Source organism: Eublepharis macularius, chromosome 4 (assembly GCF_028583425.1).
Source record: "Eublepharis macularius isolate TG4126 chromosome 4, MPM_Emac_v1.0, whole genome shotgun sequence".
NCBI lineage: Eukaryota > Metazoa > Chordata > Lepidosauria > Squamata > Eublepharidae > Eublepharis > Eublepharis macularius.
In genome coordinates, this window is record NC_072793.1 from 187,161,939 (window position 1) to 187,181,470 (window position 19,532).

General features: G+C 59.8%; 2 protein-coding genes across 4 annotated transcripts; one reads left to right on the top strand and one right to left on the bottom strand.

The window, feature by feature from the left end:
- The first annotated feature begins 1,539 nt into the window (after positions 1-1,539).
- On the top strand, positions 1,540-11,814 carry RGL2 (ral guanine nucleotide dissociation stimulator like 2). 3 transcript variants are annotated; one of them, XM_054977519.1, is made up of 18 exons: positions 1,827-1,902; positions 2,219-2,363; positions 2,783-2,854; positions 2,967-3,151; positions 3,253-3,306; positions 4,484-4,769; positions 5,844-6,059; positions 6,162-6,265; positions 6,618-6,702; positions 6,862-6,930; positions 7,178-7,252; positions 8,499-8,531; positions 8,643-8,764; positions 9,640-9,732; positions 9,898-10,003; positions 10,217-10,462; positions 11,044-11,158; positions 11,554-11,814. In XM_054977519.1, exons 2-18 carry the CDS (start codon positions 2,247-2,249, stop codon positions 11,757-11,759), a joined length of 2,184 nt encoding a protein of 727 aa, XP_054833494.1. In that variant the 5' UTR covers positions 1,827-1,902; positions 2,219-2,246; the 3' UTR covers positions 11,760-11,814. The 3 variants fall into 3 exon arrangements, with proteins under 3 accessions (XP_054833493.1, XP_054833494.1, XP_054833495.1); XM_054977518.1 differs by lacking the exon at positions 2,219-2,363 and having other exon boundaries at positions 1,540-1,902; XM_054977520.1 differs by lacking the exons at positions 1,827-1,902; positions 2,219-2,363 and adding an exon at positions 2,562-2,697.
- A 3,165-nt stretch (positions 11,815-14,979) lies between these two features.
- PFDN6 (prefoldin subunit 6) lies at positions 14,980-17,960 on the bottom strand. The gene is made up of 5 exons (XM_054975265.1): positions 17,871-17,960; positions 17,448-17,517; positions 16,561-16,631; positions 16,349-16,473; positions 14,980-15,184 (listed from the first exon to the last, which is right to left on the bottom strand). Exons 2-5 carry the CDS (start codon positions 17,509-17,511, stop codon positions 15,064-15,066), a joined length of 381 nt encoding a protein of 126 aa, XP_054831240.1. The 5' UTR covers positions 17,512-17,517; positions 17,871-17,960; the 3' UTR covers positions 14,980-15,063.
- Between the last annotated feature and the right edge of the window lie 1,572 nt (positions 17,961-19,532).

The following is a 19,532-nucleotide window of genomic DNA, read 5'->3' on the forward strand; positions in this document are numbered from 1 at the left end:
TGACTTCTGCCTGTAGAGCAGGGTGGCAGGTCCCATTGGCTGCCCCGTTACAGGGCTGGAGAGCCACGGGTGCGAAAGGGTTAAAGTGCAAAAGGAAGCCCCAGTGCGGCCAGCCCCCTTCCTGGAGGCAGGAAACTGGGCTTCCACCATTGTGCTCTTTCCTCCCCTGAGGGGAGGGGAATCTCTGTTGCGGAAGGGAGGGGAGAACAAGGGGCAGCTGTCAACCCTGGCGCTGGATTCCGGGCAGGAGGGCGCTGCTGCTGGGGCTCTTGCCTGGAGCTCGGGAGGGCACAGTCCTGTTCCCTGCTGTGAAACAGCCCTGTCGGTAGTGGGATGGTCGCTTGCAGGCAGAGTGCCCTGGGTTTGCCGAGGGGGCCGTGCCACCGTCCTGGACTACTGCTCCTCCTCGGGGCTCCCCCTCCTGGGGTGCCTGGCATGGCTCTCCACCGGCTGCCGAAGCACTGGCCGACTCTTGCACAAAATCCACTCTGTGTTTTCCATTTCTCTCTGGCATGCCTGTTCGCCCCCCTCTCAGCTTCTGCACAGCTCCCCAGGCCAGACCCTCTAAACCCTGACCTGCATTTCCTGTCCCTGCACTCTGTTCCTGAGGGGGAAAGAGCCTGTTTTGCTCCTGTTGCCAACTGGCCAGGAGAAGGTCCCTTTATACAGAGATTTAAATTATGGAAAGAGGTTGAGGTTAAAGTAACCTAATTTAAATGTAATCTGAGCATGTGGCCAGCTCACATTTTTTTGAGGACCAGCCAAAGTTGATAAAGGGAACTGTGTGCCAGGGAAACCCCTTGAGCCTCCGAGCATGGGCCAGGAGCCACAAACCTGCCCCTTGTGGCCCCTTCCAGGTCAGGCCGGCTCCAGCGGCCGGAAACTTCAGCCCATCTAAAGAGCAGCAGCCAGGCTGGGTCAGGGGCCGGGGGTGGGGTGGGCGGGTCGTCCCCCCCTCTGCCTTCTTCCGGGTGGAATGCAAAGGGTGCTGGGCCTGACCCTGAAGGCGCTGGGCTGCTCGGGGCCCGGAGTGGCCCAGCCCGCCAGTCAAGCTCTGCCTCGCCGGCCCTGCTCTCTGCGCCCGGAAACTCTTTATTTTAAGCAGGCTGGTGGCGGGTTTTGATGACTACCGTTTCATGTTTTGTCTGTAGCACTTCTGTTTGGGAAGCTGCACCTCTTGGAAAGGCGGCATAAAGAGTTTTCTGAATATGTCATTCATAAATATCCATAGTATTTTTAAAATGTATGTCATTAGTAAAGGCTGGCAATGCTGCCCTGTGCCCGAAGGCAGAGCCAGGGGCGGTCGTCTCGGGGCCTTGGATCCCCAACGCCGCTTCCCGGCTGCGCCTGCCTCCGTGTTTTCCTGGGCTTCTGACTCGGGTCCAGCTCCAGGCGTGTCTGCGGCACTGGGGGGTTTCCTGGGGGCCCCGGGCGGAGGGGCTGGCGGGCTGGCCGCCTTGCTTCGTGCTCGGCAACTCTGAGACTCGAGGCGGATTGCCCGGCAGGGCAGGGAAGGCCGGCGCGACGCGGGGGGCCAGCCGTGCAAGAAACACCATGCGAGAGCGAGGAAGGGAAAGCGCCCGCCGCCGGCAGTCAACAGCCCGAGGGAGGGGGGCAAAAGGGCCCCCGCTTGTCGGCCGCCGGTTGCAGCTGATGCCAAGCGCCCCCCCCCCCCCGGCCGCCCGGAGCCATTGCCCGCCTGCAGTCCAGCCCGCCCTCCCGGGCTCCAGCGCCGGGCTTTGCCGCGTGTCCGGCCTCCGGTTTCCCGTCCTGCCGCTCCTGGCTCCCTTCCCGGCCAGCTCCGCTTCCGGACTTTCCGCCCTGCCGCTGCCCCAGCGGAGACGGGCATTGGCGGCTGCGAGCGCCCCCCTGCCCCCGGCCGGGCCCTCCCCACGCAGCCAGGTGAGCCCCCCCCCCCGGGGGGCGGAGGGGGCTTCGGTGGGTCGCAAGCCACGCGGGGGGGGGCTGGAGTTTGCAGGAAGGCAGAAGCGCGGCGGGGGGCGGGGGGGCTTCGGGAGCGCTGCCGGGGGGCAAGATTCGGGGGGGGGTGCTCAGGCGCGGCCCCCCCGGCAAACCCGGGCCACTCCGTGTGCGAGCAAGCAAGCACTGTGCCGCCGCGCGCGCCTTGGCGCCGGGAGCGGCCCGGGGGTCTCGCCCCGCTCGCCGGCCCGCGGCCCCCCTCGGACCGGCCCCCGCCTCTGCCTCTGTCTCCCCGCAGCGGCCCTAGGCGGCAGAGGGGCGCCCGGATGGTGCCGCGCTCGCTGCGCCTCCTCCTGGACGGGCCGGCGGAGCCGGGCGTGACGCTCAGCGCCTTCCGCAGCCGGAGCGCCGAGCCCGGACGGGACCCGCCGCCTGCGGAGCCGGTGAGTGGCGGCGGCGGCGGCGCTGGGGGGGGCGGGCGGCGGGGCGCTGGGCGGGGCGCGCTGCGGAGCTGCGGAGCGCCCCGGCGCGCCTCGGGGGAGCGGAATCCGGCCGGGCCGGTTTGGGGAAGTCCCGGAGGGCGGGGCGGGGCGGGCGGCGGGCGCGCCGGGCAGGCGGAAGGAGAGCCGCGCCGCAGGCAGGGAGGCAGGGAGGCTGGCCGGCCGGCCCGCGGCCCCCATGAGGGTCTTCCTGCGCCTGGGCGGCTGCCTGGAGGCGGCGGGGCCGGCCGAGGGGGCGCTGCTCAGCCGCACGCGCTGGTACTGCCTGCCCGCCAGGGTGAGCGCCGGGCCGGGCCGGGGGCCGCGGGGGCCGCGGGGGCCGGGCGGCGCGCTCACCGCTCCCTCGCTCGCTCTCCCCGCAGGCGCCGGCGACGCAGTGGGAAGAGGCGGCCGACGGGGCGATCTACGCCGTGAGCTGCCGCTCCTCGGCGGGGGTGAGTGCGGGGCGGGCGGGCGGGCGGCGCGGGGACTGGCGGGCCGGGCCGGGCCGGGCCGGGGCGCCACGGCCGCCTCGCTGCCTCGCTCCCGCTGTCTCTTCCTCCGCAGGGCCCGGCGGCGTCGGAGGGCGGCCCGGGGCAGTCGCGGGCGCTGAAGGCGGGCTCCCTGCCGCGGCTGGTGCAGCACCTGCTGGAGGCGCCGGCGCTGGGCGACCCCTGCTACGTGCCCGCCTTCCTGGCCACCTTCCGCACCTTCGCCGCGCCCCGCGTCGTCCTGGTGCTGCTGCTGGACAGGTGCGCCCGCGGGCAGGGAGGGAGGCCGGGCGGGCGAGGCTCGGGGGGCGGGGGGGGCCTTCGAACCGCTGCCGACCCGCCGCCTCTCTCCTGCCCTCCAGGCTCCAGGCGGTCTCCGAGGAGCAGGGCAGCCCCGAAAGCGCGGAGCTGCAGCGGTGAGTGGAACCCCCCCCCCGGCCCCCTGTCTTGTCTTGGGAGTTGTGCTCCTTCCGGGAAGCCCTGGGTGCAGTTGCCTCGAGGGGCTCTCTGTGCATGCTCAGAGGCACTGCTGTCCCAAGTCTTAGCCTCTTCTCCCCTATTGTACAATGCAACGTCATTGGGCGCACACACACTCCCCTTCCCTCTTGATTTCCTTCTGGATGAGGAGAGGGTGAACTTCGGGCTGGGCAGCACAGGGGCAGACAGGGGGAGGAGGCAGGGCCCCCCAGGGTTTCCCAGCTAAGTGTGGGGAAGGGTCTAGACGGGTTTTGGCCCTGCCGTGTCAAGGTGGGCTGTCCACTGTCAGAGGCAGGAGGCTGGGTCTTTGGCCTGATCCTGCACGGCTCTTCTGGGGAGGGGGCTCACTCTTTGGCAGGTTGCTGGGCCTGGGGTTTCCTTCTGGGTCGCATCGGCTGGGAGACGGCTTCAGTTTCACCTTTCCCTCGGCTGGGCTGGCTTGCAAGAAACTCTGGGCTGGGCCAATTCTGCACTGCCCCGGCTCTCTCACGCTCCCTCTCTGCCTCCTCACTGAGCTCTGGCTTAGGCGGAATAAGAGCCTCCGGATAGCTCAGCTGTTACCGACCCAAGAGGATCCGTTCTGTCCGGCATCCTGTTTCCCACAGTGGCCCAGCCGCTGCCCCGGGGAAGCCCCCGAGAGAGGCCAGAGTCGTCTTCTCTTATTTCCCCAGTATCTAGCGTTCAGAGGTACACTGCCTTCTGAAGCGCAGGGGGGGGCTTGCATCCTCCTCCTGTTCATTTTATTCTCACAACAACAACCCTGAGAGGTAGGTTAGGGAAGAGTGTGTGACCGGCTGGTGGTTGCCAGCAAGCTTCAAGCCAGGACCGGGTCTTCCAGGTCCAAGCCTGACACTCCAGCTGGGGCACCACAGAGCTCTCAAGCCCGTTTATCCGTCCGTCCCTCCTTCCATCACCCTTCTTTCCCCCTCCCGCCTCCTCCTTCACGTTCTGTTGGGGGGGGGGCTGCAGCTTGGAGGCAGGGAGGCCTCGTCGTGGAAGGCCTCCTCCATCGCGTGTTCCCTGACTGAGGCTCAAAGGAAACCCCGGAGTGGGGGGTGGGTGGGCTCAGTCTGGAGGGGGGCCAGGGCTCATTTACCCCTCTCCCTCTCCCTGCAGTGCGCTGGGATCTCTGCTTTGCTCCTGGCTGGATGGGTACCCTGAGGACTTCGTGGGTCTGGAGCCCGGCCTGCGGGACCAGCTCGTGGGCCGCCTGTGCTGGGCCCTCGGGAGCGGCTCGGAGCAGGAGAAGAGGCTCACAAGGACCCCCACCGAGGGAGCCCCGGTGGCGAGGGAGGAGCCGGAGGAAGACGAGGCCGTGGTGGAGGATGAGGACCCCGATCCCCATTACATCCTGGGCCTCCAGGCAGACGAAGTGGCCGCCCACCTCACCGCCCAGGACGCTGTGAGTGCATCGGGGCGATCGATGGGCGCCTGGGCGCTTGTGCCTGGAGGGCGGCCGGGCTGGGAGTTGAGTTTAAAGAGTCAAGCCGTTTCAAGCCTCTTACAGGTGCTGCCTGTGTAGCTTCAAATACGGATTTTGCCACAGTGAAAACTAGAAATTTGGTGGTTTTTTTAAAAAAAATGAAATGGAGGATGAGGCTCTCCAGAGTTGGCAAACCGTGCCAAATTCCAGGTGACGGCCCACACATGCAGGAGGGATTGCAAATAACCTCCAGCACCGACCGCGGGTGCGTCTTCTGCATTACAGAGTAAATGCTGTATAGAGACTTGTATAAATTATACAACCCAAACCATGTCGCTGCGTGCACAGATCATGTATTCGGCATGATTTATTCTGCTTGTGCGGATGTGGAGGAGGAAGGAGGGGAAGGGCTCGGTGGAAGTGCCTCTGTTTGGCATGCAGAAGGGCCCCGGCTCAATGCCCGGCATCGCCCTTAAGGATCGGGAAGTAGGTGACGGGAAAGAATTCAGCCTGAATTCCTGGAGAGCGGCTTCCAGTTGGAGTAGATAAGACTGACTGGGACAGGCCTAAAAGGTCTGATCCGGTATAAAGCAGCTTCAAACCTGTGAGGCTCTTGCCCTCCCCCCCCACTCCCCGAGTCCTGCTTGCTTTTGCCAGGCAAGGCCGAGCCCTTCCAAGCATGGATTTGCAGTCATGAGATCTAGAAACTTGTTTTTCAATAAAATGTCCAGCACCCATTCTTATACTTGTTTACGCAGTCCCAGAATCTGCACCAACACGTTAGGGGTGTTGGTTTGGGTTCGAATCCTGTGGCTGTGGTGGTATGGTTACCAACTCCAGCTTGGGAGATTCCTGGATATCTGGGGGCAGTGCCTGGGGGGGGAGGGCGAGCCCAGCAGGGATGCAATGCCGTAGAGCCTACCCTGTGACGTTGCCATTTCCTCCAGGAGAACTGATTTCTGTAGTCCAGAGATCAGTCGTAATTCTGGGAGGCCTCTCCTGCTGGTAATAAATAAACAAAATAGCGTCACGCTCCCCTTTCTGCACCCCTAGGAGCTCTTCCTGCGCCTGGTTCCCCACGAGTGCTTAGGCTCACTCTGGTCTCAGCGCGACAAGAAGGGCAATGAAGGAACCTGCCCCACCGTCCGGGCCACAGTGGCCCAGTTCAACCGGGTGACCAACGCCGTCGTCGCCTCCTGCCTGAGCGACACAGGGCTGCGTGCCTCACAACGGGCCCGGCTCCTGGAGAAGTGGATCCGGGTGGCAGAGGTGGGTCCCGATGCAAATCTTCTGTCCCTTTCCCCGGACCCTTAGATCTTCTTCCCCCAGGGGCAATTCAAGCCTCCCCCTCTACCCTCGGTTCCTTTCCAGGAGTGCCTCTCCCTCCGGAACTTCTCCGCGCTCTACGCTGTGGTCTCTGCCCTCCAGTCAACCCCGCTGCATCGTCTCAAGCGGACCTGGGAGGAGACGTCCAGGTTGGGGCAGCGGAAGCAGCAGGGGGGCCGGGCTCCCGGACATCCCTTGCTCCCCTTCCCCTTGCGAAACCCTAGATCTTGGCCGCCTGCATCCAGCTCGGATAAGCCCAGAAGTAGCAACGTTTGCAGGGGGAAGATCTCGGAGATGCTTGTAGAGAAAAGCCCCCCTGAGACCCCACCCCTGTGTAGAGCCCCCCCCCCCCCCGCCTGCTCTCACAGTGGTCCACTCACCGCCTCCTTTGGCTTGTTGGGAAGGTTTGGCGGCTTCGCTTGCATCCTTCATACGGGGTAGAGTTGGGGGGCTGGGCCGTCCTGCAGGGGGCTGAATGTCTCCGGGTCTCGCTACCCCCAGGGACTGTGTCCACTGCTACGAGGAGCTCAGTGCCATCTGCTCAGAGGAGGACAACTACCGCCAGAGCCGCCGGCTCCTCTTTCAGGTGGGCAGCTGCCTGGTGTGGAGGACGGGGCACCTGAGTTTTCTCACACAAATGAGGCTCCAGCGTTTGCCTGGAGGGATACCTTTGTTCGCCTGCCCATATGAACTCGTGCTTTCCCTCCCCCCCCTTCTTGTCCCCCCCCCCACCGCCGCCTTGCAGGAAGGCTGCCCTAGCGCTGAGCCCGCCCAGCGGAGGCACCAGCAGAAGGCTCCGGAGCAGCGCCCCATGGTAAGGTGGTGGTGGGGGGAGCTTATGCTTCTACAGGGCAGTGCCAGAAGGTCCCGGGTTCAGCCCCTCCCCTCCAAAGGATTTCAGGTTTGGGGAAGGACTTCTTTCTGCCCCAGACCCCTGCGAGCCACTGCCGGTCCGAGAAGACCAGCCTGAGCCCAGTAGGTGTGGCAGACACTCGGCTGGCCTGCGTCTCCCCCCCCCCACCCTGACTTTCCTCTCCCACTCCCCCCCACCCCACCCCCAGGGCGTGGTCCCGTATCTGGGCACTTTCCTGAAGGACTTGGTGATGCTGGATGCGGCCACACGAAAACGACTGGAGGTGAGGGGCGTGTTTATTTTATTTTATTTTATTTACGTTATCTGTAGTCCGCCTTTCTCGCAGAGACTCGAGGCAGGCCACGCAGTGTGAGTCAGTACAGTCAAATTCAAAGATGTTTCAATAAGAAACAACGTAATAGGGTATAAAATTTAATAGTAGTAATTTTCCAGTGTGAAGAAATGCCAAAAGAGAGCATAAGCAATTCTGAGACTGGCATATTAAACAACATAGAAACTTGCAGCAACAGACAGTACGTAGTAGTAACGTGTGTAGTACCTATCCCTTTAGCCCACGTCCTTTACAGTACAGCCTTCTTATCTGAGTAGAAAGCTCTCCTGAATAATTCAGTTCTGCATCTTTTTGCGGAAAGCTAGGAGAGAATTTAGGGGGAAAGAGAGATGGTCTTGCAGATAAGATGGGCCAAGGCCATGAAGAGCTTTGTAGCTGATAAAGCCAACTGATAGCCAATGGAGTGACTGCAGAACGCCCGTAAGACTCATGCTCCTGCTCGCTCCTGATAATAGCCGAGCTGCGGCGTTCTGCACCAACTGGAGTCTCCTAGGTAATTTGGATGGGAGACCCGTGTAGAGTGCATTACAGTAGTCAGGTCTCGATGGTACCATGGCCTGGATCCAGGTGGCCGGATTGGCCGTGTCAACGTGTAGGCTCCATCTTCCAGGCTAGATTGAGTTTGTAGAAGTTGCTTCTCGCTGTTGCCAAACTTGATTTCTAGCAGTAGTGCGGGATCCATTATACAGGAAACGGGCCTCTTTCGTGCTCCCCCTGGTCATCTCCTGGAGATGTGCCAGGAACATCCTCAGATTCCCTGGACCCAACGGGGTGCTGAGCCTGCCCGGAGAGAGGGTCAACAGCTCATGCCAACCTGTTCGCAATACTGAGCGTGCAGTTTACGTGGGGTGGCACACAGGCTGTGAGTGGGGGGAGATGCGTGTCTGTCCCACGACTGACCCTGCAGGGGCCTGAGCCCAGAAGGAAGCAAGAAGGGGTGTGGACTCTGCCCCCCTGCCCGTCCCGGGCCACCGACTTTTCAGACAGGAGCAAATTGGCCTGGGTGTTCTTTGCAAAGTTTGTGTATTTTTTGCTTCAGAATTGTTTTGTTGAAGAAGAACTTTGTGGGTTGGGTTGGGTTTTTTGTCTTCGTTATGGTGGTCTAGAAAAAGCCCTGCAGTTCTGGGGAAACCATGTGTGAGTCTCTCTCTCTCTCTCTCTCTCTCCCCCCCTGCAGAACGGATACATTAATTTTGAGAAGCACCGCAAGGTATGTGTGTTGTGACAGGAGACGGAAGGAGAAGGGAGAGGAAATGAAGGGGGTGCCCCTAAGGGGGCAGCCATCCGGTCACTCCTCTCTTCCTCTACTTCCCTCTGGCAGGAGTTCGAAATCTTGACCCAGCTGCGTCTCCTGCAGGCCGCCTGCCGCAACTACGCGCTGAGGCGTGACCGCGCTTTCCAGCGGTGGCTGCAGCGCCTGCCCCGCCTCACCGAGACTCAAAGGTGGGCGCTCCTCTTTGTGCCCCCTCCTGTGTTTCTCTCTCAAAAATCGGGAATTTTGGCTCGTCATTTCTCCTGCTTGGGGCTTGAAAACGTCTGCCTCCGTGACGCCTGCCATCTTGCTGAAAGAACTCTGGGAACTTCACCATCTCTGCGTTTCTGCCACTAGCACTGCGTGTCATTTCTGTTCAGTTCCGCTCATTTGCAGTGTGCTTTGCGAGTTCTGTGTTTTCTTCAACTGGAGGAAAGCTGCGTTGGTTGAATTTCTGTCTGCTGTGCGACAGTTAAAGTGCAGGGAACTGTTAGAGCACTTCCTGACCACTGACACCTTGTGGGTCGGAGGGGACTCCTGAGGCCAAGAAGCGCGAGGAGCTGCCCCCTTGGGCCAAACGGACCAAGCCAGCCTCCAAGAGCTGCAGCTCCTGGCGCTTCGGGGGCCGCGAAGTGTGGGCAGGTGCCCCCCTGCGCCTCTCCTCCTCAGGCCTCCAGCTGTTCTTGCCTTCCTTGAAACCTCTCCCGTCTGGGATTCTCAAAACTTTCTGGGGGCCTTGCAAGATGTGAGTTGGCTGCCTGGAAGATCTTGAAGCCATTGGCGGCCAGGCCTGGAGGTGCTGGGAAGGCCTGGCCTGGGGCTCCCGTCTGTGCCCAGTTATCTGCAGAGTAACGTTGCGTCTGGGGCGTCTGACCGAGAGGGCTGTGCCACACACACCTGAACAGCTTCTGCCACAAAAACCATCTTTAGGGAACTCTGGACTTCTTTTGTTTTGGCCACGAGCAGACTAATCCGGCTGGGAGGGGTGTTTCTAACACGCGGTCTCTCTCTCTCTCTCTCTCTCTCTCTCTCTCTCTCTCTCTCTCTCTCTCTCCCTCTCCTGCAGCTACCAGCTGTCATGCGCCATTGAGCCACTAGGGGACGGAGGGGCCCCCACCAGACCCATCAAGCCTTCCGTGGTCATCACCCAGTGCACAGAGTAAGAGTGGGGAGCGGGGTCGGGGGGGGGGAGGCTGCGAAGTGTCCCCCTCCTCAAGCCAGGCCTCCTCCGTATTTCTGGCATCTCAGCAGCAGGGAGCGGTGGGGCAGGTGGGACAGACAGAGGCATAGTCATTCGGCTAACGGGCTTCTTCCTTCTCTGTAGCCTTCTCAGCTCGATTGGGATGGGCACACCGGTGGCCAGGGACAAGCCCAGCTCCTCCCAGGCACCACCTGACCTGCTGCTGTCCCCTTCTTCCTCCCTGGCCCAGGTAACTGCTACAGGGGGGCCGCCACCTGAGTGCCCCCCCCACGCTCTTGCATCCTTCCAGCTGCAGCAGAGGGAGAGGCTCCACAAAGGCCCTGCATGTGGCCCGGGGGCTCTCATTCGGAGCTTGGCTGTTTCCCCGCATGGACTCTGGCAGGCACTCCACACCCTTCCTGCCCTGGCCCCACTGACCCTCCCTCGCCTTTCTTTCTCCCAGCAGGTGAAGTGGCCCTCGGTCTCCGCTCTCGACAGAGCCCCAGAGGACGACACACCCTCCTTGCCCGCGGGCCTTGCCCCACCTCCTGCCACTGGTGGTGGCTTCATCCGCGGGCACCGGCGCTCGGCTTCCTGCGGGTCAGCCTATCCCACAGCCCCCGCGCCAGGGAGCGCTTCCGCCTCCGAGTGCCGCATCATTCGCGTGCGCATGGAACTGCACAACGGCACCCTCTACAAGAGCATCGTGGTGAGCGGGCCTCGGGGCTCAGGGTGGAAATGGGGGGGGGGAGGACGCTTCCAGGGGCCGTTCGGGATTCCCCGGGTGCAGTTCTAGCAGCCTCTTTGCAAACGGGGCCCCACGGAGCACTGGGGAATGCAGGAAAGGGGGGCAGATTTGGCTGTGGAGCTAAAGCACAAGCGGCCGGTTAGCCTCCTGCACATGCTCGGGGGGGGGCCAAAAAGGGCACTGAGGCCACGGCCTTCTCCTGCTGCTGGTATTCAGGGGTTGACTGCTTCTAGATAGGGAGGCTCACTTTAGTCATCGAGGATAGCCGCCCCCGATGGACCCCCTCTCCTCCCTGGATCTGTCCAGTCCCCCTTTGAAGCCACCCGTGTCAGTGGCATCGATTTCACCTCTTAATCATTTGTGGTGTAAAAAGTCTTTCCTTTTGTCCGTCCTGAGTCTCCTGCTCATCCGCTTTAATGGATGCCCTCGAGTCCGAACGTTTTGGGAGAGGGAGAAAAATAGTTGTAATACGGAGCAGAAAAATCTCTGGAAAGCAAAAGAGGCTGAACGAAGGCTCCCCTCATGTTTGCCGCTGTTGGCAGGTGACGAGTCAGGACAAGGCACCGGCCGTGATCACGAAGGTGCTGGAGAAACACAGCCAGGACCGGGGCCTGGCCCCCAGCTACGAACTGGTGCAGCTCCTGCCAGAAGGCCGAGGTGAGAACCAGGACAGGCAGGGCGTGGGCAAGCGCCGACTGCCGGGGGTGGGGTTGCTGGGGGGAGGTCTTTGGTGTGCCCTACTCGACGCGCGTGGAATTAAAGACAAGGGGGCAGTGCCTGCACTCGGATCGCATTCCCGAAGGAACTCTGAAGGAACTCTGGACTGGGGGCTCCCAGCCCAGCTTGCGTACAGAGGCCCAAATGTCATCCAAGCCGCCCTCAGGAAGGCCTGCAGGTACCGGATATGGGCAGACCCATGATCAAAACGGCACAGTGGCGCAACGGGTATTTTAATTACCTGAGCAGCAGGGGAGGGGAAGGCCAGCCGCGGGGCTTTGCTCAGCGGCCCCTTTGGGTTTGCCCTCTTGACCGCTTCTCTCTCACCCACACAGAGTTGGCCTTCCCTCCCACGGCCAACGTCTTCTATGCCATGAACAGCTCAAGCCTCGACTTTGTGCTACGACGCAAGTGCCCACGGGGCTCCACGCCCCCTCCGCTGCCTCCTCCCCGGACCCCAGTGCCGCGAGGCACAGATGTCAACGCTACTTTCCCAAAGATCAAAGCCACTGGGCGCAGGATCGCCAAGGCCCTCTTCTGAGATGGAGACCGGCATGCCCCCGTCATTGTTGCCAGCCTGTACCGGGTGCTGTTGGCCCTCTGGCACCCTCAGCTGATGATACGGGCACGGGCACGAGCCTTGTGGGCTATGTTAGCTTGGCCAGCTTCTGCTGGGGGCAGAGCTAGCAGGCCTTTTGTGCCCTTTGCCTCAGCTGCTTCACTCCTGGATGTGCAGAGATTTTTCCAGAGGCTTTAGGAAAATGAACATGCATGGATGTAGGAGCCAGGGAAGGAACACGGGGAGCTGCCGGGGGGGGGGGGGGGGGGGCAGAGGTGCCACTTATAAGCCTCTCCAGCCCAGGTGAGGCTAAGACAGGGAAGCGCTCCTTTGTCATGCTGCCGTGATGTCTTTCTCATGCAGCGTCGCTTCTGCCTTCAGCACCGTGTGCCTTTTCCAATCATCCTCGACACGCCTCCCTTCCGGTGCAGGAAGGAATGGGCTTGGCAGCTGCCTGTTACGGTGGGGGGAGGGAGTATGCTTCTCCCTAGGGGGCAGGCTTTCCCCTCCTTTCCTTTTTCATGCCATGCATTTGTGCAGAACTGGGTGGGGGCTCTTGCTTTCCAGTGCTCATACACTGTAATGGGGCTGGGGGCTGATGGAGGCCGTTTCTCAGGGAATCTCTGCTGGGGGCTGAGAGGGTAAACTCGCTCTTTCTGACCTCGTCTGCCCTGCATTCTGTTGGCGCAAGACTGGAGGATGCCGCCGCCACCGCCTTCTCTGCAGTATTGCATTTGCTTGGCACAACTTTGTTAACACTAATGCAGTGAAGACACACTAGGGCGGGGGAGGGGGCAGCCGTGAAGACACCTGAGCCGCCCTCTCAGGACAGGTGGGCATTTTACAGATGAAGGACGCGGCTCCTGCTGGTGCCCCAGTCTCAAAAAAGTATTGTGATGGGAATATGCAGCTGATGCCCCATCCACGCAAGGTGGGGTATAAATATTTTATATGAATAAATCTCACCCTTTGGGGAATCCCGTGATGTGTGTCATCCTCTTAAAAGGATTCCGTTAGCTGTTCACAGTCTCACACACACGCACACACAGTGTGCACGCTTGTAATCTCAAGTGAAAAAGGCAGACTATAAATACACAATAATAATCACCTCAGCAAAATGGAACCTACATTTCTGGGCCGCTCCATTTCTGGGTCTTTGACCAGGCGCAGGACACAGAAAATTCTGTGGGCCCTGGAGGAAAAGCAGAAGCCAAAACGGGTAGGGACAAATGGTTAAGAGCAGCTTTTATCTGCTCTCTAGCGTGTCTGTAGTATCTGACACCTTTTCTGTTTTAAGCTTCCTCAGATCCGAGTGCCTGAGCACATGCAGAGTGCGCTGGCAGCACAAGCCACCTCCCCTGGGGCCACCCGTTTGCAATATGCAGAAGCCCCCCCCCCCCTCACTCCTGGCCCCTGCCTCCATCCCTGGGAGATGCTGCCTTCTGGGCCCCCTCTTGCTTTGTCCTCAAGCGCCAATGAAGTTTCTGTAGAAGGAGCAAGACACAAGCGCTGGCCGCCTCTCTATGCCTCTGCCTGGCACTGGCTTCCCAGGGCAGGCCCTGCCCCAGAGATCTCAAGAGGTTTTGAAATGGGGTCTTCTGGCAGGCCAAGTTCTTCCAATGAGCTGTGTCCCTTCAGCAGGTAGAGAAAGATGGCTCCCGCTCTGCCTGAAGGCCAGGAGGAGGCAGCCGCGTTCACGCACTGAGCAAGCACAGCTAGTCATCAAAAGGGGCACAACCCCTCCTAGACTATCGGAAGTGAGGCAGAGGAGAGCAGAACTCCCTGCAGCCTCCCCCCTTGTCTCTGTCCCCCGGAGAGAGAGAGAGCACGCTCACTTCCTGGGCTAGGGGCTGCTGTGTCCAAGTCAGACCCAGGTCTCATCCTATTCAAAATGGAAGCGACAAGGGTTGAATGAATGAATGAATGAATTTGCGGTCAGAGGCCATTACCATGGCAATACATCCTTAGCAGTCAATAGAAGAGTTAAATCCAGCGTAAAAGTGTAAAGGACACGGAAGAATACATTTAGCATTTAAAAATCTTATCTTAAAATGTATATAGTTCTCTGGGAACTGCAGTAATTCTAATATTTAAAACATTGACGTTAAAATCGTAAAAAAAGCAGGACAGACTATGTATGGCTATGCTTTTTATTGTGGAATTTAACCAAATGGAGACAGAATTTGGCTATTTGCCTGGAGATAGCTGGATTTTCATCAATTAGAGAACTTTCTCCAGGCAGGCCTTATTTGCCTCTGCAATTGGTGTGTGTAAGAGTGGGGGAATAAACTTGTCCCTATAGACTTGATGGAAAGGACAGCAAAAGAACACATGAATAAGTGATTCCACTTCACCAGTGGAGCAGCGGCAGCGTCTGTCCTCATATGGGACCTTTTATATTTATATTTTATATTTCCCTTCAATGGTCAATGACTTCACATCGGGCCAGGGTGAAAGCTGAGCAGGATCCCACCACCACAATGACTGAAGGAAGGGAGAAAAGAGCAAGAGTCCAGTAGCACCCTGAAGAATAACAAAACTGGTGGTAGGGTGTGAGGTTTCGTGAGGCATAGCTCACTTTTTCAGAAGGGTGCTACTGGACTCTTGCTTTTTTTCTCCTGCTGTAAACCAACATGGCTACCCGTCTTAAATGAAGGGAGCATGCGTGGATGGGGGCTTTCCGTGGGGTCAGCTAGCAGTTTTCCCCAGGCCAGTTTGGCTAGGGACCCTGATGGTGTTTTGCCATCTTCTGGGCGTGCAGTAAGGGTCACTTGGGTGTGTGTGTGTGTGGGGGGGGGGACTCAATTTCCTGCATTGTGCAGGAGGTTGGACTAGATGACCCTAGAGGTCCCCTTCCAACCCTGTGATTCCAATGGAAACCAACAGGACGCGGCTGCCTTGTGCTGAATGAGAATCTGGGCAGAAGCCCCCCGGCAGCAGCCTTCCACACCACCTCCTGGGGGACTGAACCGGGGACTTCCTGCCCACAAAGCAGGTGCTCCGCCACCAAGCCACAGCCCCGTCCCCTGCAAAGCCCTGCAGAGCATCCTCGGACCACCCCCACCCCCACCCCCGCTGCTTCCTCTCACGGGCTCTCAGTCCAAGGAATTTCCTTTTGCCCTCCAAGGAGGGAGGAGGCACAGAGTGGAGTGCGGCCGTCCCCCTCTCCCCATGTCCCCTGAGGCGGTTAGGAGACAGGGCAGAAACTTGACCCGGCTTTATTTCAGACAAAGAGCAGACTAACATGTACAGCGCGACACAGAGCTCCCCCTATCCCCCCCTCCCCTCAGGCCTTGGCAGCCACTTTGGCCTGCGCCTTCTGGAACTCCTGCTGCAGCCGCGCAAGCGTCTCCCGCTGCTGCTCCGATTTCTTCTCGTACTCCTGCATCTGCGAGTCGTACCGCTTGCTGCGAAAGAGAGAGAGAGGAGGAGGCCACGTTTGCAGAAACCTGAGGCTGGGCTCCCCTGGATGGCAGGGGGTGCGCTTAAGCAGGTGCGTCCCCTGAAGCCACTTCAGGGCAACCCTCCCTCCCGCGTTGTTGCTGAAGGGCTGAGCCCTCGGTCGTATTGACCCTGCTCTGTGTCATCTGCCTCGAGTCCCAGCGAGAAAGGCAAACGATAAGTAAAAGCGCCGGTATGATGAGGCTGAGGGGTCCATCTGGTCCAGCACGACGGCAGGAAGGGAACGGCCTCCCTGGCCCCTGCCCCTTGGTAATATACAGCCTCTAAACATGGAGGCTCCGTTCCGTTACTGGGGCCAATGGGGCTGATTCTCTTTTAAAAGCTGTCTCTAGCACCATATTCAGAAAGCATTTTCCTAAGCCGGGAACTTGGCAAGAGACTCTTAATTGGAAGGAGGGGGTGGGAATCTCTCTGTCCTCCTCCATTCATCCCTTACTCATCTTAACACAGAATATATATATATGTACAGATCAAGAGAACTCCCAGAGAGGACTCTCTCCCAAAGCGCATCATTCTACAGTTAATCCCCCCTCCCCAACAGCCCACCACCCAGCCAGGTCCCCATGGAAAGGAGCTGCAGAGGGGCGCACAAGAGGCTTGCCTTCCACACCACGGGCTTTGGCTCTGCTGGTTGGCCTGGTCACTGCAGCTGGGGCTGGCTGTTCCAAATAAAGAAGCCCTTCCTCATATTTAGCTCACCTCTGAAGGGCTGGCCTCTACTGGCCTCCCACCACAGTGTCTGTCTCCCTGCCAGGTCACACGTCAGGCACATCCAAGCTGTCCATCAGTCATTCCCCACCACACACTAGCCTGGCTGCACAGGCTATATAGACAGCTCCCTTAGGCATGTTCATGGGGTGGAGAGAGACGGCTGTTAGCCGAGACAGCTAAATGGAACTTCCATATTCAGTGGCAGTGCACCTCTGACCGCCAGGTGTTGACTTTCCTGCCCGGCTTGTGGGCTTCCCAAGGTCACCTGTTCAGTCCCCCAGGAAGCTGGGTTCTAGACTAGATGGGGGCCCACCTTGGATCCAGGAGGGCTGTTCTTTGGTGGTGAGATCATCAAGCATTCCTAGAGCAGCCCCTTAGCAGATGCCTCCCCGACTTACATTTCCCCTGCGATGTAGTCCAGCCGTTTCCCCACGGTGGCCTTTGCCTCTCCCGTGTCCTGCTTCACCAACACGGGGCCAATCAGCTTGTAGACAGAGTTAGACGAGTCCAGGAGGTCCAATTCCTAGAGGAAACAAACAGGAAGAGAGCTTGAGGGGCGGGCAATGCAAAGGGAGAAGGCCCAGAGGAGGAGGGCGGCCCAGGGACTCACCTCCTTCACGATGTTGTTCTCAGTCAGCTGCGCCTCCAGTTTTTGCCGGGCTGTCATGCATTTGCTGAGGTCTAGAAGGGAGTGGGGAGTGAGGGATGTTCTCATAAATCCCACTGGCAGACATTTGCTCCCAAGCCTTACGCACAGGAGGACACCCCAGCATGTGAAACGCCTGGAATCTGTTTCCAAAGGCCGCTTCTCCCCCTGAGCCCCAGGAACGCTCTGGGCTTCTGAGAGGCAGGTTCGGGTGCACCCCTCGAGGATACTGACAACTCCCTGCTATCAAAGCCAAGTCCCCCAGGTGACCAGTGCCTTCCCATCCCTGCCTTCCCACCCACCCAACACTGACACAGAGCATGTCAGAGTTTTGCCCCATTAGAGAAGCGGTCAAGCCCAAACCAGGCTGTCTTCTGGAAGCCCCACCCGACCCCTTGGCAGCCTCAGAAGAAGAGCAGCAGCCAGTGGCGGGGAGACGGAGGGGTGCCAGTCACACCCACCGGTTTCTAGGGGCTTCCAGAAGCATCTGGGTAGCCCCCGATGGGAACAGGGCACTCGTTCCCCTAGATTCTGATGTCTGCATTTCGCTTTGAGAGGAGCCTAGTCAGTTGGGGGGCGGGAGGGGGGGCGGTATGCTCTAGCCCATGTTTTGTTATGGGGTATAAGAGATTACGGGTCCCTGCCCCGAGGCGCTTCCAGTTTAGAACATGCAGACCAGACAGCACAAAGGGAGGCCATAAGCCCGAGAAGAACTGGCTTCCATCCCGCCCGTGTCAGCTTTGTTTCCGTGGGTTGGTGGGGGGATGATGAGGCCCCTTTGTGTCCCCGCTGGGGAGAAAGACGGGATAGAAACACAGTAAATAAATAAGGTTGGGGCGGAGGGGGGGTACCTTTCTGGACCTGCTGGTACTTCTCCAGCTCCCCCTGGAGCTTCTTCTGCAGCGCCTCCGCCATGGCCGCCTGCGGAGAGAAAGGGGGGAGGGGGAGCCCCTCAGCACAAGGGGGGAGGGGAGGGGAGGGCAGGAAGTCCCCCCCACCCCCCACCCCAGCATGGCAGGGGGAGCCCCCCCAAGGAGGCTCGGCCAGCGGGCAGCCCATGGGAGGGGGGCTGCGAGGGAGGGAGGGAGACAGGCCCCCCCCACTCGCTCCCCTCCCTCAAGCAAAGGGGGGGGGGTCGCCTTAGGTGGGGGAGGGGGCGGCTCTGCCCCCAACTGCCACTCGCCCCGCCCGCGCCAGCCCCGCCCCGCTTGACCCTCCCCCCCCCTCCCACGCCGGAAGGCAGCGGCCGCCCTCCCGTCCCCACGGAGACTCGCCTCGCCCGCCCGCTTCCTCCGCCTCAGGCAACCCGCGCCACGGCCGAGGGAGACGGGACCGGAAGTAAACGGGAAGCGCTCGGCGGTCACTTCCGCCCGGAACCAAGATGGCGGCGGAGGGTATGGGCCCGAGCCTCGGCCTGGGGGCGGGGCTTGCGAGGCGTTCGGAAGACACGTGGGGCGGCGGCCCGGCCGCGAGCGCTGCTGGGAGCGCAGGTGCAAACTACGGGGGGCGGAAGGGCTCAAACCCCCTCGGATTGGGCGGGCGTGGCAGGTGGGGCGGGGGGGGGCAGCACAAGGCGGCGACTCCCGTTGCCATTTGCGGGGTTCTTTGGGGGTTCGTTCCCGTATTTTGCGGCGTGCGTCTCTAAAGAAGATGCCAGACCCCCCAAAAAAGCGTGGGACGTGTGAAAGACAGCAGAGAACGGAATTTTAGGGACGGAAAGATGCAACGAGCAGGCTTCCCCGAACCCTCTCCTTGCTGAAACGCTCCCGGCAACAGCACGGAACAGGCTGGAAGGGGCGCTTCGGAAGGCGGGGAGCAAGCACGACCCCGCCCGCCTGGCTGCTGCTGCGCAAGAGCCGAGAAGGGCCCCCCCCCGCCTGTGCGCTGCGACCCCTTCCCTCTCCCTTCCCCAGCCCCCATTTCCCGGGACCTCCCGGTTACCGCGGTTACACTTTCATTCATTTCATTGATTGGATTCACTAGTATATGGCCTCAATTGTGTGGTCTTATGCTCATGCAATACTTGTTGCACATATTTATGTTTAAGCAACTGTTTCATGTTATGTATGTTTTGGGCTTTACACAGCCTTTCTTTACTCTTATGTAGCCTTTTTCCCCCCCTTGCTTTTTCCACGGGGTGGCTCAGGTGTGTACCGGGGCTTCTGTTAAGTGTTATTGACTGAATTTACGAGTTTGTTCACTATTTATTATTTATTATTTTCAGATTTACTTTGTACTTATTTTTCATGTTTTTGTAGTTAGTTGGTCACGTTTCTTGTTATTTAGTTTGCTTTCCACTCCAGAGCAATAAAAGCTGAGGAAGGGGGAAGTTGGATTTCTATCTGGGAAGTTGTGGAAGGGGGAGGTTAAAGCCCCTTTGTTAACTCTGCAGCCCTCCCCCACAAAGAACCCAGACCAAGTGGAAGAGATCCACTGGCACGTGCCGTCTAGCTTGGTCTTTTTTGCACCCCCAGACATATTGCCCCTTGCTTCTGTGCCTGTCTTTTCTAGATCACTGAACACCTCCTGCACCTGCCAGGGGTGAGTGATTAGAGATTCGAGTCCAGAAACACATCAAAGACCAGCTAAGCCACCACTGGAGAGAAACTGGTGGGTGAAGGGCAGGAAACTAACCTGCTGAAGCAGGGCAGGGCACTAATCTTCTTGGGTCTTTTGACCCTCCTCTGCTTCCCTTTGGACACCTCCGGCTGTGATCTCCTTCTGCACCTGCAGCCCCCTCCCCAGCATGAAAGAGGGGCAGAAAAGCCATGGGGAGGCCCCGGCTCCTTCTCTGGGAAGGAAGGCTAAAGAAGCACAACAGAGGGAGCCTTTTCATCTTCCTCCTCAGGTATACCTCCCTTGGAGGGGACGGCTCATCACAGCAGTGTGGTGGGGGGGAGGCAGAGAGATTTTGCTCCCTCAGCAAGGGCCCAGAA

Coding starts and splice junctions, on each gene's coding strand:
- RGL2 (XM_054977518.1), top strand. CDS start 1,555: ATGCGAGAGCGAGGAAGGGAAAGCGCCCGCCGCCGGCAGTCAACAGCC. Junction 6,060..6,161: donor AGTGGATCCGGGTGGCAGAG/GTGGGTCCCGAT, acceptor GTTCCTTTCCAG/GAGTGCCTCTCCCTCCGGAA. Junction 6,703..6,861: donor GCCGCCGGCTCCTCTTTCAG/GTGGGCAGCTGC, acceptor GCCGCCTTGCAG/GAAGGCTGCCCTAGCGCTGA.
- PFDN6 (XM_054975265.1), bottom strand. CDS start 17,511: ATGGCGGAGGCGCTGCAGAAGAAGCTCCAGGGGGAGCTGGAGAAGTAC. Junction 16,632..17,447: donor GTACCAGCAGGTCCAGAAAG/GTACCCCCCCTC, acceptor ACTCCCTTCTAG/ACCTCAGCAAATGCATGACA. Junction 16,474..16,560: donor AGAACAACATCGTGAAGGAG/GTGAGTCCCTGG, acceptor TGTTTCCTCTAG/GAATTGGACCTCCTGGACTC.